This window comes from Neopsephotus bourkii, unplaced genomic scaffold (genome assembly GCF_033783945.1).
Source record: "Neopsephotus bourkii isolate Nb327-2 ecotype Australia unplaced genomic scaffold, CSIRO-AGI_Nbou_v1 NB_107, whole genome shotgun sequence".
NCBI classification, from domain to species: domain Eukaryota; kingdom Metazoa; phylum Chordata; class Aves; order Psittaciformes; family Psittacidae; genus Neopsephotus; species Neopsephotus bourkii.
Window position 1 is genome coordinate 911,358 of NW_026900624.1, and position 20,179 is coordinate 931,536.

Genomic DNA, 20,179 nt, shown 5'->3' on the forward strand with positions numbered 1-20,179 from the left:
CAGCTACTGGTAGAAATACCAGTTGCACAAAACCTGTCCAGTTGCTTGCTGTGCCAGAAACTGATGTAACGGGTTTTGGAGAGGGTTGATAAAAGAAAAATTTGCTTAGAGCATTTGTGTGTGTAACCTTGTGCAAGCATGCTGTAAGATTTCTTTAGAATTGCGGGTCTTCCCGGTGTGCTTCTTCTTGAAGAAATCCATCATGGGCTCCTGGCTAGACTGTACCTGGCCTTTTTTTTGCATCTTCAAAGTATCATACAGTTGTGTTGAACTGCTTGCAACTTACCCTTTGTTCTGTCTTGGTGGGGCAAAGTGATACGTGATGTACCTGCAGTGCTGAAGTAGATGTAGCAAGAAAGACCATATGTTTAGGCCTTAGTGTGTAAAGTGGTAGCTTTTCCACTATTAATACAATGTTTGTAGTCCAAATTATTGGCATTCCATGTAATTATATTTCATATAGATATATATTACACACATCATAATGTATACATTTTTACATGCATTTGTTGGCAAATAACCCTTCATTTATTGTAAATGTTTCATTAGAAATACATTTACTTGCAACTGGTCTTAAATTCCAGTAACAGCACTGATGAGTAATATTATTCTATATTTAACTTCTTGTTGGAGAAAAGGATTAAAAAAGCCAAATTATAAATTCACTCATAATGTCATTACTACCCATTAAAAATAGTAGCAGTTTGAGGAGTCCCAGATACTTAATTCCTAGATATTCCATCTGTTGCAGTTTCTCCCAAAGCATATGTTTTTTTAGCCATTTAAAACTTGTTTTCTTTTTATTATGTTACTCTGAATTCCATTTTGATATTATTCAGGGAACTGTTAAAGAAGCAGCACAGTATGGCAGACATCAGCTTCTGCAGTGTTCAGTTGCTTTAACTACACTTACCCTATCCTTCCATTACTCTGACTTTAGTCCTTATTTAATTTGCTCCTAAAGTGAAAAATAAACTGCCATCTTCTTATTCCCACAAAACATCATCAATCAGAGCAATTTTGAAGCTCAGTGTTAAAACCAGTGCACTTCATGTGTAGAAGTTTGCTTCATCTGTGCTTTTCAAATACTGTTGATGCAAAAATGCATAAGCAAGATATGTAGTTTTTCACGAAGAAAACAGTAGATAAAACAATTTAGAAACCTGTCACTTCACATGTGAACTGCAGTGCATACATCAAGGTTATTTGTGTTTGTACCTCTTCTATTCATTTGCAAAGTAAGGGAATGTTCAGGTGCTACCTTATGTTTTTTTAATTTTGTTTCTGATCATTGTCTGACCACAGTAAGTATTGCTTCAGTCAGGGATGTGTCTGTTTTAGGCACAGCTAAAAGCCTGCTTTTACAGTTTTAGTAACAGTGTTGTGGTTTAAACCCAGTCAGCCATAGATCACGCAGTCACTCTCTCACTCCCCCCCCTTCTTTCCCTCCCCCTACTCCCGGAGGGACGGAGAGGAGAATTGAAAAGAGTGCAACTCCCATGGGTTGAAATAAGAACTGTTTAGTAACTAAGGTATAACCCAAACCACTGCTCCTACCAACAATAATAGTAATGATAAAGGAAAAAACAAGGGAAGAGAATACAACACCTCACCACCCCCTGACCGGTAACTTGCCCCAACCAAGCACCAACTGACACCTAGTCCAGCCCCACAGTCCTTCAGCCCTTCTGGCTAACTCTCAGTTACATCCTGGGCATGACGTTCTGTGGTATGGAATACCCCTTTGGCTAGTTTGGGTCAGGTGTCCTGTCTCTGCTTCCTTCCAGCTTCCCCTCCTCCCTGGCAGAGCATGAGGCTCAGAAAGTCCTTGGTCAGATTAAACATAACTAAAAACATCAGTGTTATCAGTGCTGTTCCCAGGCTGAAAGTCAAAAACACAGCAGTGCACCAGCTACTGAGAAGGAGAAAAAATGACTGCTACTGCTAAACCCAGGACAGTATCCACCCCTTATTCCATACCATTCATGTCGTGCTCAGATCCCACATTTTCAGGATACCATCACTTATATATATACATATATATACATCCACACATACAGAGAGAGAGATCATTCCATAACGCAATCCCTATAAACCTGCCAAGTCCATTCAGTCCGTGATGTCAGGTTCCATCTCTTGTAACAGTCTTTCAGAGCAGGAGAGGCTGTGTGCAGTGTTTACACTAGTGAATAACCTGGGCAATAGTGTCCATTGCTAAGTCCACCCCTCAATCATGAGCCCATCTGTATGTTGAATCTCCGCCCTGATGGCCTGAAATGTCATGGGCCCACCAGGCTCAAAATAATTCACCCTCCCCTTCAGCAGTTTCTGCAAATTGTAATCTGGGACTCCATACAGCTGCCTTCTATCTCTGATGCTTCCAAAGCACTGGAGGGGCCCAGTGGACTAGATACTGGCTCATACTATCCCACACACCCTGCCACTCATGACTGTCCAGCCTTGGGGAAAACTTCTTGGGCCTCTTACATAGTCTTCTAATCCTAGACAAGACCCAAACTGGACTCTGCTTAACTCTTGGGATCAGACAAAATGGTTGTGGGTAAAACACACTCTCTATGTGTGCCAACATGCTGATCCCCATCACAATCAGTAGGCAGGTCCCAAGGGTACCCAAAGGCCATCCAAAACCTTCAGAACTCTCACAGTATCACAGTATCACAGTATCACAGTATGTTAGAGATTGGAAGGGACCTCAAAAGATCATCTAGTCCAATCCCCCTGCCGGAGCAGGAACACCTAGATAAGGTTACACAGGAACGTGTCCAGGTGGGTTTTGAATGTCTCCAGAGAAGGAGACTCCACAACCTCCCTGGGCAGCCTGTTCCAGTGTTCCGTCACCCTCACTGAGAAGAAGTTTCTTCTCAAGTTTAAGTGGAACCTCTTGTGTTCCAGTTTGTACCCATTTCCCCTTGTCCTATCATTGTTTGCCACTGAGAAGAGCCTGGCTCCATCCTCGTGACACTCCCCCTTTATATATTTATATACACTAATAAGGTCACCCCTCAATCTCCTCCAAACTATAGAGACCTAGCTCCCTCAGTCTTTCCTCATAAGGGAGATGCTCCACTCTCTTAATCATCTTAGTTGCCCTGTGCTGGACTCTCTCCAGCAGGTCCCTGTCCTTCTTAAACTGAGGGGCCCAGAACTGGACACAATATTCCAGATGCGGTCATCTCAAATGATGCTGGTGTAGCTCCTGTGCTTGCCGGCTCGCTCACCACCAGCTTCTGTTTTCCTGAGTTCAGATCTTCCTCCTCTGCCTTGCTGAATTCTTACTAAGAATTGTTTAATTTTCCTGGATCAGGACAAGAAAAGCATTGTTTTGTAATTTTTTTAATGAAGCATTGTGTGCATCATTAGTGATATATGTGAATGCTGGAGAATAAAATAACTAGTATTTTTTTTAATACTTCAGATATTTATATATTTCTCTTTAGTATAAATCACTTATAAGAATTCAAAATCTGAAATAAAACATGGTTTCAGATAACACCTAAAAAGTAAAGTATAACTGGATGTTTGTGCGGTTCTTTGTTCACAGTAAAGAGATATATTACATTTATTTGCAAGAAATGTTTCTGTGCATATCCTCTACAGGGATTGCTTGGCATTTTGTACAGAACCAGTCTGTGCAAGTTTAGCTAATGTTCTTGGCAGCTGGGACAACCTACCTTCTCCTTTACCATCTGACATTAAAGAATACAAGCTTTATGATGTGGAGACCAAATACGGTTTGCTTCAGGTAGGACACAGGTTGTCCTTATAATTGTCTTGGACTTTTGGTATTCATGATTGTTTTATGAAATTTGTAATCTGCCAAAGTTTTGTCTGCCTATAGTAAATCAAATCAGGAAGTGAGAGATGATGGTGCCCTGATCACTGTAGGTATAAAAGAGGATGAATGCGGGAGGCTCTCTTAAGTTGCTACTGGTTTTGCTTATTCCAATATGGAAAATACAAAATCAAATTAATTTTTATTTTCCATATATGTGAAATATATGTGTATGCTACAGGTGTCTCTCCCATATGTAAATCTTTTCTTTACCTTCTTTTGAGTAACAGTAGTAGCTCCTAGGTTTTATTTATTGAATATGTTGATCAACTTTGAAAAGCATTGCTGTTCTTATGCTGTTATGGTTAATCAGCATTAGTAATCCCATCGGCTGATTACTCATCTGTGTTTAATTTCACTCCTACATAACTTTTAAGGCATACCCTAAAGTAATAGTGAAGAATAGTTTCTTAGTTAACTTACCAATTAAACCATGAACACAGGAATAGAATTTTTGTAAATGTCTTGCAGGATATTTGGGGAAATACTTGACCTGAAATAATAATCTTTTATTAACAGGTTTCTGAAGGCTTGTCATTTTTGCATAGCAGTGTGAAAATGGTCCATGGAAATATAACTCCTGAAAATATAATTTTGAATAAGAGTGGAGCATGGAAAATTATGGGCTTTGATTTTTGTATCCAGTCAACAAATCCATCTGAGCAGGAGGTAATAGATCTTTACAATTACCATCATTAGATTTCAAATTCAGAGCTTTGTCTGAAACCGACATGACCTTGCATTTCAGTAGTAAATTATTTATTTAACATCCACTTCTGTATTTTGTTGGCAGGAAGTTTGAACATATGGCACAGGTCTGGATTGAAGTGCTGCCTTTGGTCATCAGAGAAAAAAAGAGCCTGAGTTGGCTCAGTGGAGTCAAAATAATGACGGTTTCAGACAGAGGCTGAAGCCTGTGCCACTTCTGCTCACCTGCATGTTGGATGGTGTGCAAAGCTACCTAGTCTAGTCTCTTGCATCCACTTCAATGCCTGGTTGCTACCTCCTAAAATGAATTCCCATTGTGATACATGTTTCTCACTTACAGCAGTGCTTTGATTTTTACATTACACTTCCCAGCTCTAATATTCAGACTTAACTGCACCAGCTAATCACTCTAAGCTAGACACAGATTCTTAACTGTTGCCTTACGTTCATAATTGAATTTGAGTGCATTAATTTTTTTGTTGCTGCATGAGTTTCTTATTTAAAATCTTCTTTAAAAAATCCCTAATGAATGTACTTTCTTTTACTTCTCTTGTAGCCAAAGTTCCCTTGTAAGGAATGGGATCCAAACTTGCCTTCCTTGTGTCTTCCAAATCCCGAATATCTGGCACCAGAATATATTCTGTCTGTGAGCTGTGAGACAGCCAGTGATATGTACTCTCTAGGAGCTGTTATTTATGCAGTATTCAATAAAGGGAAACCAATTTTTGAGGTCAACAAGCAGGATATTTATAAAAGCTTTAGTAGACAGCTGGATCAGGTATTTGTTCTATTTGTGACTATTATTTGTTGATTTTCGTATTTAAAAAGTTATTGGTTTAAAATAGGTTTAAATATTTAGAATACAATACCTGTGCTCCAACATAAAAAATCCGATAATGTATCCTACTGTGCATGCTATCTGTGTAACAAGAAAGAGGAATGCTAGCAAAATGTAGGAAATAAAAATATATGTAGAGAAGGTTACATTTACCAATTTTATAAACTACAAGTTTCATTTTTCACCTGATTTCTCTGTAAAGCTGTTGAATGCTGGTCTTCTGAAGTAAGTACTTTGCCTGTTGTGAAGGTGTGTGAAAGACAAGGCAGTAAATGACCTGTATAGGACTGCTGAAGATGGCTGAGTTTAGAGCGATTTGATTACTTGACATTGCAATTGGTATCCACTTAGCTATCTGTTCTTTCACATTCTTTGTGGACTATGAATGTTAATAGAAGACAGTTACTTGGATCAGCTAATGTAGTATGTTCACATGCAAGTTTCTTTTGCCATAATTTCTTTGGGAGCCCGTTGTCTTGGTTGTGTATACTGTGTTTTAACGTGTGTAGACAACACCTCAAATAATGACATGTACCTGTTTAAAAATACTGGGTTTGTGTTCTCTGATAACCTGAACACAATGAAAAGTTGGAAATAGGGGAACGTGACCTGAAGTAGGTAGGCTGTTGGGAGACAGAAAGAACACCATGAAGGGATGAGAAGCAAATGGGTTAGAAAAGGAGGGAAAGGAGGCATATCAAAAGTGTGAGTAGAGAAACATCAAGAGGACAAAGTAGAGTACTGTTGTATATTGGAAATAGTTACATGCAGGATTTTCTAATGTCATGGTCCATGTGCTTAAATTACTTACACAGCTGAGCCGTTTAAGTTCCAGTACTCTTCAGAATATACCAGAGGAGGTACGTGAACATGTAAAGCTACTCTTAAATGTAGCTCCAGCAGTCAGACCAGACGCAGATCAAATGACTAAGGTCAGTTCATGGAAAATACAGTAGCCATAGGAAAGAGGAAAAAGAGTGTTCGATTTGTAGAAACAATAGAACAATTTCAAAGTGTTTTCCTGTTAATAATTTTAGTTGAAATGTTACATATTTTTAAACTGTTTTGGAAATAATGATGTTAGTTGATGCCAAAATTGTCCTTATGCTGACCTTTATTAATATGGAAGAAGTGGGTGCTGAGACAGAATTGAGAATGCAACACTGTTTTGTTGCTTTCCAATATTGAATTTTTTTTACATACAATTCAGTCTTTAAAACTGTACTGGAAGGATTTTAAAGCCATAAAATGATAAAGGGCAGTAAATTTAAGGATTAAATTTTGGCTTAATGATTTTTGGCATATTCTGAAATATGCAGAGGAATAGCTTAAAATGTATTTGGAGTTACTTGCCATAATAAAGCAAGAATTAATTTCAAGTAGGGTAATTGAAATTTTAATTGACAAACTCTTTCTCCACTTTCCTGTCTGAAAGTAGAATGTAAAAGCACTGTTCTTCCTTTGTCTTATCCCCTTTTTTCTCATATCTGATACCCTTTCTGGTTCCTGTTTATAGATTTGCTTAGCTAAACAATTTTCTTCTTTTCCTGTCATATAAAATCAGTGTCTTAGCAGTTGGAAGAAATAGTGAGTGAAGAAGGGAGGGGAACAAGTAATAGTTCTGCAAACATACATGCTGAAAGATGGGAGGTGAGGAAATTGGCAAATATTACGCAGGTATCAACTCGTCTGAAGGACTGCAATTAATAAATCTGTAAATGGTTGTATTGAGCAATATGGTTTTATGAAGATGTTGAAATCTTTTTTACCACGTTGTGCTGCAGGCTGAAGTGTAGGGTAAAGGTACTGGAAATTTAGTTCCAAAAGCAGTTTCTTATGGCTAGCATGAGATGAATGAAAATGGAGCTTGACACAGGCAAGTTTACCTTGCTAGTTTTAACTATTTTGTGTTAACCTGTGTAGAATTCCATGATCACACATGTTTTGGTGTGTGATCTAGAAAACAGAATTTAAGTTCATACTACAGACTACCTTGAATTCTCTGCTGACAGATTCTTTTAATCTGTATTGCCCTACTCCAGTCTGATTTTCTGATTCTCTTTTTTTCTTTATTGTTCTTACTGGCTTATCTTTCTGCCTTACACCAGAGGTTCTTTAAATGTTTTTATATCTTTTCTTTCTGCACAAACTTTTCAATGGAAAATAAAGTATTTAAATAGCCTGAGAAACCATGCTTTGTCTTTAAGTATTGCGAGCCCACGAAGTTTGATACCTCCATCCCTAAAACAGAGGTAGCAGGAAGAAGGAATTTTACCCATGCAATATTGTTACACAATAGTTAACAAGGCCTGTGCCCTCTTTGCTGAAGTAATGCAAACAGGGGAGATTGTCTATGAAATTATAGTGGACAGTATTTACAAGTGGGTCTGAACATTGGAGAGAAATTTCTGTAACTGACATTTATTGCATATAAATGCTTGTTGATACATTCTATTTTCCAGGGGTGGTAGCCAGATCTGAATGACCTAGTAGGTAATTTTAATTTAAGGTTTTTACTTTTTTTTTTTTTTTTTTTAGATCACTATTTCATGGACAAAAAATTAAATTAGAGACACAAAATGTGCATGGATTTCTCTAAAATGCTAGGAAAATTCCATCTTATTAATCAGCCTTTATCTCAGAGTATTATACTACACAGTATGAAAAATGGCTTTCTAATTGTTGCAGGCACATCATTGTAAAGTTTTACTGTAGTGCATTGAAAAGTAAATTATTGTCTTTTGGAATCTTTGTTACAGTGTCAGTGTTGTCTCTCTTCAGATCACAAGCTTTTTAATCTTATTTTTAGATACCATTCTTCGATGATGTAGGAGCAATGACGCTTCAGTATTTTGATTCATTATTTCAAAGGGATAACCTTCAGAAATCACAGTTTTTTAAAGGGCTACCAAAGGTTCTACCAAAACTACCTAAGGTATGTCTGTATGACGTCTTGAAATAGTGAGTTTAAAAACATGTGAACGTCTATTAACATACCAGATCTTGGAATTTGGACTTTATGTAGCATCCTACCTAAAAGACTGCCATGAGACTGTCAGAATAGAGTAGTAGGAAAGGAGGAGAGATTAGCAAATAATTGGCATAGAAATACTCCTCAGCTATCAATTCTTTAAATGGAAAGTGGCAAGTTGTGCTATCAGTATGTATAAGGAGCCGTGTCCTAGTGTAGTTCATCCCGCTTTGGGAGTTGTCTTCACTTTCAGGGCTTTCCCTTTGCTTCCAGATGCTATCATAGCTCTTTGAAGTCGTGTTGCCACCTTTTCTCCCAGGAAGGCTGCTTCAAGTTTTTTCATAGCAAGGCAGTGTTTCAATGCTGAATGACGCAAAACTTCCTTCCCTCAACAGACTAAGTGCTTTCTTCTGCTAGCAGTGCCCAGAAACCTCAAAGGCAAATGTCTGTCATTACAGATTTCTCCTGTGTAGTGTTAGACGCTATGTCTAGACTGACTCGTTTTCCTTTTGTGTTACTTAGTTAACGTAAGTCATACTGCGTATGTGGTAGAAAATGTAGCTGGATACGTATGTAGTTTAATACATAACAGTTTAGCTTCTCAACCATTGCATTAAATTTCTTTATTTTTAATTCTGTTTTGAACAACACAGTGCAAAATTCAGATTTCATGTTTCATAACTCTGTTCTTTTTAGTTATTTTTTTCCTTTGATCAAAAATCATTGATACTCTGAATTTGAAAATAGATGGTATGTATTTCACCTAGCTTAAGACAGCCATTGACTGGCCTAATAATCTTTTTTTTTCCCCTCTGTATTAAAAAGTATATTTTATGAGGAAATGAACTGTGCCTTTGAATTGTGTATTTCTCTTTAATGACTTCAAAAGCATATAAGGATGTCTACAGTAGACATCTGCAGTGTAAATACATACTTCATCAGCAGAATCCCATTTAGGGAATGTATCTGGAGTTTTATAGGGAGGTATAGTAGGGTTATCTGGTTTTTTTTGATGAGTAATGGGTTATTGAAGAACTGATTATTTTTTTTTTGTGGGGTGATAACGTCTTTTTAAAGAAAGCAGATAGAATAAGGTTTTCGTAATTCACATATGTGGCTGAAAATGCTATTTTCTGTACAGTTAATTGCTTTTTGTTGACCTTCACAGTTATAACCTTCAGTTATGTTTTGAGTGCAGAGAAAAGCAAAGTAGCATAGTGTAAATTAGCTAGACTATACTGTGAAAATAAGAGTTCAAAATCGAGAATTGTCTGCTTTTTTGTAAGAATCAGATTAATACAAAAGCTGTTGAGCTGGCACAATAGTAACTTAACTGCAGTGCAGTACAATGTGATGCATGCTTTGTTTTTTTTCTTTTAGCGTGTCATAGTTCAGCGAATTTTGCCCTGCTTGACTTCTGAATTTGTGAATCCTGATATGGTACCTTTTGTCTTGCCTAACGTTCTCCTTATTGCTGAGGAATGCACCAAAGAAGAATATGTCAGGCTCATTCTGCCTGATCTTGGTCCTGTTTTTAAGCAGCAAGAACCAATCCAGGTATGTTAATATTGTTCAGATTACAGTTTTTCTCTTTGTAATTTTTTTTCCCTGAAAAATGAATAATTGTTCTATTTCCCTTTTCCAGCTGCACACAGATTTGCCAGCCTGCTCTGTAGTTGTTGAGGCAGTCAGTCTTTATTTGTAGATTTTTTTTCCAGGAAATTCACAAAGCTTCTGCCTCTGCTTCTTCATATGGGTTTTCTGAGGGTATATCTGTATTTGTAGATGAGATTAGCAAAAAAGGAAAAATCTAATTTACCAGTCAGTTCTTATTTTTGGTTGGTTGTCAAAGGTATATTTGTAAGCATTTTATAACTTACCTAGCTGATCCGAACAGGGTTGTACAGTACAATATTTGCACATATTCTAACAGTAGCTGAACTTATGATTTGTTGTTTTTGGGGTTTTTTTTTTATGCTTTGTATCCACGTTGCTGTCACTGGGTGGAGTGGATAAGGTGCAGCTTTGACCCTTTGACACTCTCTTAAGAGCACTGTTTATTGATAATAAACATTGTACCTCCACAGATAAAAGGCAGCTGTGCATTCCTTCTAGCTCTCCTTGTTTTACTGTTGGATGCTATTAATTCACTGCAGAGCACTAAAGGGCAAGATAAACATAGGAATGAACGAGTTGATCTTTTGTTTCTGGGTTTCAGAAAACCAGATCAGAGAACATTCATTGTACTGGGGAGGGGGGAAAGGAGAGAACTGTGTAATTGGGAATACCTCAGAAAATTAGAACTACTTAGTGATGTTTACTTTGGTACAATGAGGCTTCATGTTAGCTTTGCTGTTGTATTGAAAAGTGAAACATCTAACTATTCAAAAGCCAGTGAACATTTGTGCTGTTTCATACTAAAAGGTGACATTCTGTTTTTCTATTTTTAACATCAGATTTGTGAGACAATGATCATTGCAAAATGTTTGTCTCAGAAGTTTTGCATTTGGAGCATAATGGGTGCAAGAGCTGATTTCTTGGGAAATGAGGGAACAAATATACAGACTTGGGGTCAGCTCATAAAGAGCAAGCTTTGTGATGTTTTTCTGTAGCTTTCTAAATACTATATATTAAATCCTTTTGTTGACATTTTTAATGCAGACTAAGTACTAGATAACTTATTTCACTGTAACTTTATGGTCTTTTCAGTATGGCAAAGGACAGGTTTTGAAAGTTAATATACTAGGTATTCAGGAAAAAAAAGTGTAAGGGCTCAGGATGCCAGAGGACAGAATTCCAGGTCTGACTGCAAGGCAAAAATATTCTGTTCCTGTGTGTTTGTAACTCGTGGAGAGGGATAGACAGAGAAGGTGCCAGTGTTTATTCCAAACACTCCCTCAAGATGTTCTATATTTGTATGAGGGCTGGTCTATTGGTTGGCTTTCATAGCGTACTTAGGAAGTGCATGTATCATAGGGAAGCTACTGTAATTCAGTTTGAAGAAATTGTTATCCAGTGTTCCCAATGACTTTGTGTGGGGGAATTTATAATGTGAAAATAGAATATTTAGTTAAACTGCTCCTTCATACCATGTTCTTGGAGACTAACAGGTGTACTGTAAATTAACATCCTAACTTACTCTGACATAGCTTCCCAGTGTAGGCAAACCCTTGATTTATAGCTAGGGAAATCCATGGACAGTTTGCATATGTTTTGCTGCAAATTCATATTTAAATTCAGTACACCAAAGTGTACATTGACAAGTACTGGGCTTGGTATGAATGAATGAAGTACATCTTTAGCATTATTGTTAAGAGTGCAACTGCTGATGCGTGCTTATTAGATGGTGTGTGACTGTAACATCTTAGTTTCTACTTAAGTAGATAAAAAGTATCAAATACTACCCTAGACAGCTAAAAATGAAAGGGGCTCATTGGAACAGCATGAGTATATTCTAGTTGAAGACGAGTAAGAAATCAAAAATTGCTCAGCATTGTTCTCTGAGTTCAAAAGCATTGACAGCCAGTGAAAAACAGCTGAGCTGCTTCTGTGTAATCTAAATTACCATACTAGTACAATGTTTAACTAAAAACAGTCTGTTATGTTCAAATGCGGTTCATATTTCAAAGGAGCTTTTCTTGTTAAATAACAGGGTTCATTCATGTAGTTTTCAGATTTGCAAAAACAATTAAATGCAAACACTGATTGCTACATATTTTTAGTCTTCAAAACTGAAATCTTTTCCTCCTATGAAATACTTGGCTTTTTATTATTCCTGCGATAGAATTCATCACAGTTCATCCATCTAGTCTAACCTGTTTTCTGAAATGAGTCTAATGATCAATGGACAGTCAATGTCACCTGTAGCAAGTTATCTCACCTATCTGAGACATGAATCTTACGAGTTACATAGCTCTCTGCATTGGAGAGTGAGCCTGAATAAGTAACTGAACAACTAACTTTCAGATGGCTAAGCCTAAGCAAGGTGAATCCCAGTATGTAAAAGTGCTATCATGGTTTTGATTTTTAGGTTAATGTGATGTGATGGGGGGAGAGAGGGGATTTTATGATACACAATTTCCATGTGAAATAGAATAAAGGTTGTTTGTGTCCATATAATAGCTGTAATATTCTTTTCATTGTGTCCCTATTTTGATTCTAGATGCAGAGGGAATAGAGCTTTTATATGTGGAGTTGTGATCAAATGCTTTGAGGACAGCATTTGACCCACATTTTTTTGAAAGTTTGGCGTTTTCGACAACAGTGTGTGTATAAAGATATTCTGTGGGTGTATTTTAAAAGACCATGTTGTACATAAAAGCAAGAAATCCTCCCTTAGGTTTATGATTTCTTACTTCAGAAGGATTAGTCTAGAACATGCATGTTTTGTTTCATTTGTATTTGCTGTTTTTAAAGTACAATAATATGTCAAAGTTCTTTTTGTCTTCCATGCCTTCAGGCAAGCAACATGGTAAGTGATCACATTTACTGAGTTATGAGAAAACTTTTGAAGTGTTTATGGTATGATAATCACACTTTAAATTGTAAGTATGTGTTTCTGAACTTAAAATTTCTGGATTCTAAATTGTGTTCTTTTTATAGATCTTGTTGATTTTCCTGCAAAAAATGGACTTGCTTCTAACCAAAACTCCACCAGATGAAATAAAGAACAGTGTTCTACCAATGGTTTATAGAGCCTTAGAAGCACCTTCAATTCAGATTCAGGTATAGTAATTGCATCCCTTATTTAAAATATTTTTTTTTATATATTTTCTTTAAGCTGCTCTGTCTACAATTTGTATACATGTGCTTGTTTACTTGAAAAAAAAAGAAAAAAATAAAGCTGTGTAATATTTTCCTGAGTATTGAAAGAAAATTTGTTTTCTTAAAATAAAATACAGTTCCCTTATTTTCCAGGGAATGACCACATCACTCTTGTTCTAATCCTCTTATCTTACTAGCTACCATAGCAAAAAGTAGGATGCACATTTATACTGCATTTCTGATGAAGCAGAAACTATGGAGTCATGCATGCTCTTACCAGTCCAGAGGTGGCTCATTCTGAGGTCCTAGTGGTAAGAGCATGTGTGCTGACAGTTACCTTGGAAGATTTGCTGTAAAATCATATTAATATACCTCCTGAAAAAAAATTATGTATCTGTATTTTAATGTTTGTTTATGCTTTCTAACCCTTTATAAGGTTCTTTTTTTAAAAAAAAAAAGTCATTCTTATACTGGAATTAAATTCCAGCTCCCCAGCGGCATTGAGGAGTTGGAGGGAGAGATAAAATATTCCTTCAAGAAGGATTTGGATAATCAAAGGTGACTTTGACCTTTGCAAAGCCTTTGCGATATTGCGGAGAAAGGGTTTTGTTTCTAAATATCTGGCATTATATTTTTTTGTTCAATCTTGATATGCTATTTTGTCTTTTGGTCTGTCGTGCTGCTGCACTGCTGTTGGTAGTCTCTCATTCAGACTTTCTTAACTTATGTAGGAAAATGTTATAGTGTGATGTAAAAGTTGTTTTTTTATGTCAAGGTGTTATGTGAAAATGCAAGATATTCCCTCTATCCAAATATTTTATTTTAAACTTATCCTCTTTTTTAAGTCTGTTTTCCATTTTTGTTCTGTTTACACATCATGATGCTTTATTATGCTAGCTATTTTTAAATGAGTGATAGATTAAGGTCAGTTTATCTGAACGTGATATTTCCTTTCATATTTGTTTAAAAGTAAAGCTTACTGAGATAATTTAAACTAATTTTGATCTTGAGTAATATTAGTTCTAGATTTATAATAAATATGCATGTTTCTTTTTAAACTTATATGGTTTGGTTTTTTTTGTTTTTTTTTTGTTTTTTTTTTTTGTAGGAGCTTTGTCTAAACATAATTCCCACATTTGCCAATTTAATAGATTACCCATCAATGAAAAATTCATTAATTCCAAGAATTAAAAATGCCTGTTTGCAAACTTCTTCTCTTGCTGTAAGTATCCTAATAATTTTATCTCTCAGTCCTCAGATAATGTTGTTAACTTTAATTACTTTGACTTTTTGTTATGTCTTTCAAAAAAAGCCTATTAGTGTGCTCTGATTTCTTTTTGAGATTTCTCTTTAATTTTTACTTGCTTTTTTACTCTAACAATTTTTTAAAGTGTTTAACAACTTACTATGTTAGTGATACTGTAAAAATGTTGGTGTCTTCCACAATAATATATGTTAACAGTGTTATTCCTGCAGAAAAAACAAAATGTTGTGAGCAGTGTGTAACTATGTGTGTTATCCTTTCATGATGCAAAAAGGGTCTTTTTAACTTGTCTTGGATTTTCGGATACGCAGGTTGCAGTTTCAGTAGCTCTTGTTTTCTTCTGAGTTTTGTAAGGTTGTGTTTTCTTCTTAGGCAAAAATACAGTAATTGTTTAATTCTTGTCATACTTCACAGGTCCGAGTAAACTCACTAGTGTGCTTAGGTAAGATTTTGGAGTACTTGGACAAATGGTTTGTGCTTGATGATATTTTACCGTTTCTACAACAAATTCCATCCAAGGAACCAGCAGTGCTAATGGGAATTTTGGGTAATTAATACTTTCAACTTTCTCCTCTTTTGTGCTTTGGTGTTGAAAATCTGAGAGCTTTCTGAATTATCATTGGTAATGTTTACATAGTGTATTGCTAAAATGACTTAAAAACTTACAGTTTGTGTTTCTTTAAGTATGCCTCCCCTCCCCCTTAAGTTACTTGTGTACTGCTGGCACTTCTGAACACTAGTACATGTACCTGTAGTCTTCAAGGCAGGATGCAGTTCTGAGTACTCATTACAGTTCTTGAGCTGTGAGACTGTCATGGACTGTATGGTTCACACAGCTAGAGAGGCTGTTGAGTATATGATCCATCTTCTTTCAGATGCTGAGCATCTTGCTGGAGCTTTTAAGGTATTACTGTTGCCTTCTCCTGCCACTCCTGCATGTCAGATGCTATAAATGGTTGTCTACAAATCTACTGCTCTTTACTGCAAGTTTAGTTAAACTCATTTTGTTGGACATTAAGCAAACATGGATACCTTTGTATTGGAAGAGAGCATCGTCTGTGTGAGGTTTCACAAAAGAGCAAACAGACCAAGAATGGCTTGTTATATGGAAAAGAAGGCCTCACTCCCAGTGTGCTTTCCTAGTGCCACTCAGGTGCTTGTCTAACTAGGGATGTGTGATTTTTAACATCTTGAATGGGCTCAAGGAGACCAGATAACCAGAGCCACTGCCAAGATAGAACTAGGACTGCATAGCCAAGTCTGAAAAACATTAACGATTTGTCTTGTTGACAACAAAGAAGTAGACAAAAGACCATTTGTAACAGTTGAACTGTACCTGCAACTCATTAAATGCTTTAGTAATATGTGATGGCAACATTATTTTGTTTGGTTCAAAAGCACAAGAAGGCATCTCTCTGTACTGATTTAAAGCTGCTTGTCTCCCTCAATACTTGCAGCTTTGACTTGTATTTGCTGCCTGAGAATGAGGGACAGTGTGCCTTTTCCTTTAGTTGTATTACTCCTGAATTCTACTTGGATACAGTGCGTAAGTGAGCCCTAGTTTGGAAATGATGGGCTGTAACCAGTTTTACATACTCAGGCTCTCCTTTTTTCTGAAATTATAATACCTTCCATCTTGTATGTGATATCTTCTTTGGCCAGCTGACAGTTTTGTTCTAACACTAACCATAGAAAGTGCAGAAAGCTGCTTCTTTTATCATTGTATGGTCAGTGTTTGCCAGCAGAGGTGGACTATTTAAGCAAAGGAATCTTGTCAGAAATGCCATAGAACTTGTAGGCTTAACACTGGATCCCTCATGCCTCTCAGTGTTCTTTTTTCAGTGATTTTAGAACAGATAATGACGATGCATCATTTCTGATTCTGCGTGTAACACAGCCCCAAACTTCTAGGTAGGAGTCTTTGTAAAATGCAGTCAGAGAACAGTATTATAGTTAAAACCAGCCATTTCACTGTGCCAAGAGAGAACGTATCCTTAGTTAACACAGCTGATTTATCAGGGGCAGTTTGTTGGTTTGTGGTTAACTCAGTTGATATTGATCTGTTCAAAGATGCATATTCTCAGGCAATTGACCATAACAATGCATTGACTTCTATCAGTTTTCATAGCTGGAAATTATTGCTTTGGATCTCCTCTTGTTCTGAACTTTAGCAAAGGCTCTTGCTATAACATATTTCTGTTATGGATGAGTACTTAGCTTCCTTTTATGATGCTCTTCAACTTGTTTGTCCCTGCTTGCACACAGAGCCAATGTACATTCAGATATCAATACATATTCAAGTGTGTTACTTGGAGTTTGCTCACATTGTTCAGTAAACTTAGCAATTTTTTGCTGTTTTAATGTTGTTAGGTATTTACAAATGTACATTTACGCATAAGAAGTTGGGAATTACAAAGGAACAGCTTGCAGGAAAAGTATTGCCCCATCTGATTCCTCTTAGTATTGAGAACAATCTTAATCTCAATCAGGTAGGAACATGATGGTTTGTATGCTTTTACTTAATAATTGGCAGAGAATAAATTCAAACTATTGTCAGAGAAAAATCCATAAATCTATACATTGTGGTATGTCCACCTGTTGTAAAAACAAACATACAAACAAAACCTTCCACTATTACTGTATTTACATGTTTAAAGCCTGTTATTTTTCAGTGGATTTAACTGATCTGGTATCAAATTGCAAGATGAATACTGTCACCTTCCAAATATCCTGCAAAAGCAGTTATCTGCTAACGTAAAGACAATTCAAATTAAAAGCTAAAGTACAGTCTTAATGTGCGTTCCCTTTTATTTGTAAATGTTGCAGATAATGTGGGATTGCAGTCATGTTGCTTTGTAATAATAAGAAATGGAATACCTAATAGGAATGTTTTTTTTTAATGAATCTGGTAATACTCATCTGTGTTTTTTGTCTGCATTGCCCCTTTTTTCCCTTAGTGTCATGTATTTTTCACTGTTCCAGTATACACTCTGCTTGTAGTTGGGTATCTAATGCAAGATAGTGAAGGTGGATTATAAATTATTTTGACATGTGCATTTTATCTAACATTGTGTATTGTAAGTTTTATGAGGTGTTGCCTTTTAAGTTGTATGTGTCTGAATTCCATCACTGCAAAATCCAAACTTCTTGTATATTTCTTTTCCAGTTCAATTCTTTTATTTGTGTTATAAAGGATATGCTTAATAGATTGGAGACAGAGCATAAAACAAAACTTGAGCAACTTCATGTCATGCAAGAGCAACAAAAGTAAGTGTTAGTTTATGTTTGTTTTAGAGAAAGAACAAGTGAGCAGAGATAAATTTCTGTTAATTTTTTAGCAAATGTGAGAAAGCTTTAGCCAAAGCAACATAAAAATATAGGTAATTCTTAGTCCAGTAGTTGAGAGCTACCTCAAATAAGCACAGTTGTCAGAAGATTTATTAGTCCTAGAATGATAATACTGCGATATTAGCAGTTTATGTTATGGAGTAAAAAACTTCAATTTTATTCTGTTTAGTCACAGTTCATTATTTTAAGGCAATAATTTTTCATTCATTAAGTGAATTAAAAGTGTACTGAACTCCACTAATACAGTTTATGTCTTGATTCTGTATGCTAAGTTGCTTTTCTGTAGCTGCTGAGAAAACTGTATTGGAGAAACATAAACATTGTAGCCTACTAGAAGGCTATGATATTTGAAGATATTTAGAGCTATTTTGTGGAGTCTGATACAAGGTGAGATTTCTGAGACAAATTAACTTGGGCTACTTGAAGTCTGTGTGACCCTGTTCAAAAGGAGGAACTAAAACTATGTGAAATGATCAGTGGGAAACCTTTACAATTTAGATTATTTCCCAGTTTTCCTGCAGGCAATCTATAAAAATGGCAGTGCTTTCATAATGTAATTTGTTCATATTAATTAAATGCAGAAGAATAGTCTGCATTGCTGAATTAGTGTTGTGGATGTGACTGAAAAATCATCTTTTCTTAATATGTATACTCTGCCCTATGTAGATCCTTGGATATAGCTAGCCAAATGAGTGTGTCTGAAGAGGCAAGACCCAATACTACAAGTAATCAGGTAAGCAACAATATTTTACAGCATTACTTATATATAGCAATTCAAAATTGAATATTACATAGTCAATATTTATGTTTCCTTAAATTACAGCATTTCAAGTAACTAAGTTTTGTTTCTTTGAATTTAAACAGATTGACAAAGTATTTAATGCTAGCGGAACTGACCTTCTAACTAGTGGGTCTGATAGTAAAGAGAATGAGATGTCATCAAAACAGAAAAAGGTGCGTTTCACTTTGGTTTGGGATTCTGTTACATCCATCTGTCTAATACAAGGCTGATAGGTTTGCATAAAGAGAGTATGTGTAAATATTTACCATATTAAAAGCTTTAAAAGAAAAACTAACTGCTTTTGTGCACTGTACATAGTCACGTGTGAAGATCCACTGAATGAACAAGTGTTCAAATGTTCAAAATGTTCAAATCATATTCTCGAATTTCTCAGAAAGCATTTCCTTGAAAATAGCTTTGTAAAAAGTAGGCAGCAATTAGGATGATAAATTTTTGATCGTTTTCTTTCTCCTTTTTGTGCTATTAATTACGAAAATGGCTCCCCAGAATCTATGCATTATATTGTTTCTATCTCTAGTTGTCTGAACTCTTTAACTAACTTTAGACTACAGGGGAATTATTTTATGATTCTGTCTTTCATCATTAACAAAAGTAGAGTCCAAATCCTGAAATGCCTCTTGAACAATCTTAAAATAAAATTCTCTTTCCAACTCTGTGGTAGGTTGCAGTTCTATTCAAGTGCCAGCTGATAACCATATAAACCCCAAAAACTGTGAAGAATACTTTTTTCATATGCCTAATGTTAAGAAGAAAAAGCTAAAATGGTTTTGTTGTGATACCTTCTTATTTGATATCTGTCCAATTCTGCCAGTTTCTCATTATGCTACTTTTGATTGTGTATTCGTTTCCTCTAAGTAATTTTTAGCTGGATGGTAAATATTATACTAGATTTTGTGCTTAGCACTTTTCTCTTTTTTATAAATAACATGTATTGTTCTACCACATATTGAGATGACAGTGCTTTTTATGAAATAAACATCTATGTAAGACTAATCATTCTGTGCAACTTAGTATCAGTACTTTCCCTTTTAAAGGCATCACTTACACTGGAAGAGAAGCAAAAGCTAGCTAAAGAACAAGAACAGGCGCAAAAGCTGAAAAACCAGCAACCTCTTAAGCCACAAACAACTGCAATAACACCTCCAGTGAAGCAGGTGAGAAAGAACAACCTACTGCACTGTTTCTGTTGGAGTTGTGATGCTTTCTCCTTTCAAGTGTATTTATTTTCTCCTATGAGTCACCTTTTTCGTTGGTAGTACAATGGCACAGCTGAGGAAAAACTAAAGTAAATTCTCATCTGTCTTCCATTTTCATCATTAGCAATATTTCATACTTTTTAAATTGCAGGAGTTTCCAAAGGTGACATTATTATTGGAAGGCCATTGTTCTACATAAGGAAAAAGCACATATTAAAAAAGGTTTTTGCTCTGAAGAGTTTATTAACTAAATATATAAAGGGCTTGGGGATGTGTAAGCAAATTGTTACAGTAGTACTTTGTATATAGTCTTAGTTGACAAATCTGTGTAACAATAAATTCCAAGTAGAAAAGGAGAAATACAATCTAATTGCTCTTGTGTCTAATTACATTTTGTGTGCTGTTCCATGCAGTAAATTTTAATTTCTGAAAAAT

At 35.9% G+C, this 20,179-nt stretch overlaps 1 protein-coding gene across 1 annotated transcript in view; it reads left to right on the forward strand.

The window, feature by feature from the left end:
* SCYL2 (SCY1 like pseudokinase 2) overlaps positions 1-20,179 on the forward strand; it is a 38,385-nt gene that overhangs the window by 12,140 nt on the left and 6,066 nt on the right. The window contains exons 4-17 of the mRNA XM_061357254.1: positions 3,619-3,763; positions 4,373-4,522; positions 5,118-5,339; positions 6,215-6,331; positions 8,209-8,334; positions 9,751-9,927; positions 12,973-13,095; positions 14,243-14,356; positions 14,813-14,945; positions 16,769-16,887; positions 17,565-17,665; positions 18,413-18,479; positions 18,611-18,700; positions 19,583-19,702. Of these exons, the coding sequence (XP_061213238.1) occupies positions 3,619-3,763; positions 4,373-4,522; positions 5,118-5,339; positions 6,215-6,331; positions 8,209-8,334; positions 9,751-9,927; positions 12,973-13,095; positions 14,243-14,356; positions 14,813-14,945; positions 16,769-16,887; positions 17,565-17,665; positions 18,413-18,479; positions 18,611-18,700; positions 19,583-19,702 (1,804 nt within the window). The remainder of the gene's footprint in view (positions 1-3,618; positions 3,764-4,372; positions 4,523-5,117; positions 5,340-6,214; positions 6,332-8,208; positions 8,335-9,750; positions 9,928-12,972; positions 13,096-14,242; positions 14,357-14,812; positions 14,946-16,768; positions 16,888-17,564; positions 17,666-18,412; positions 18,480-18,610; positions 18,701-19,582; positions 19,703-20,179) is intronic.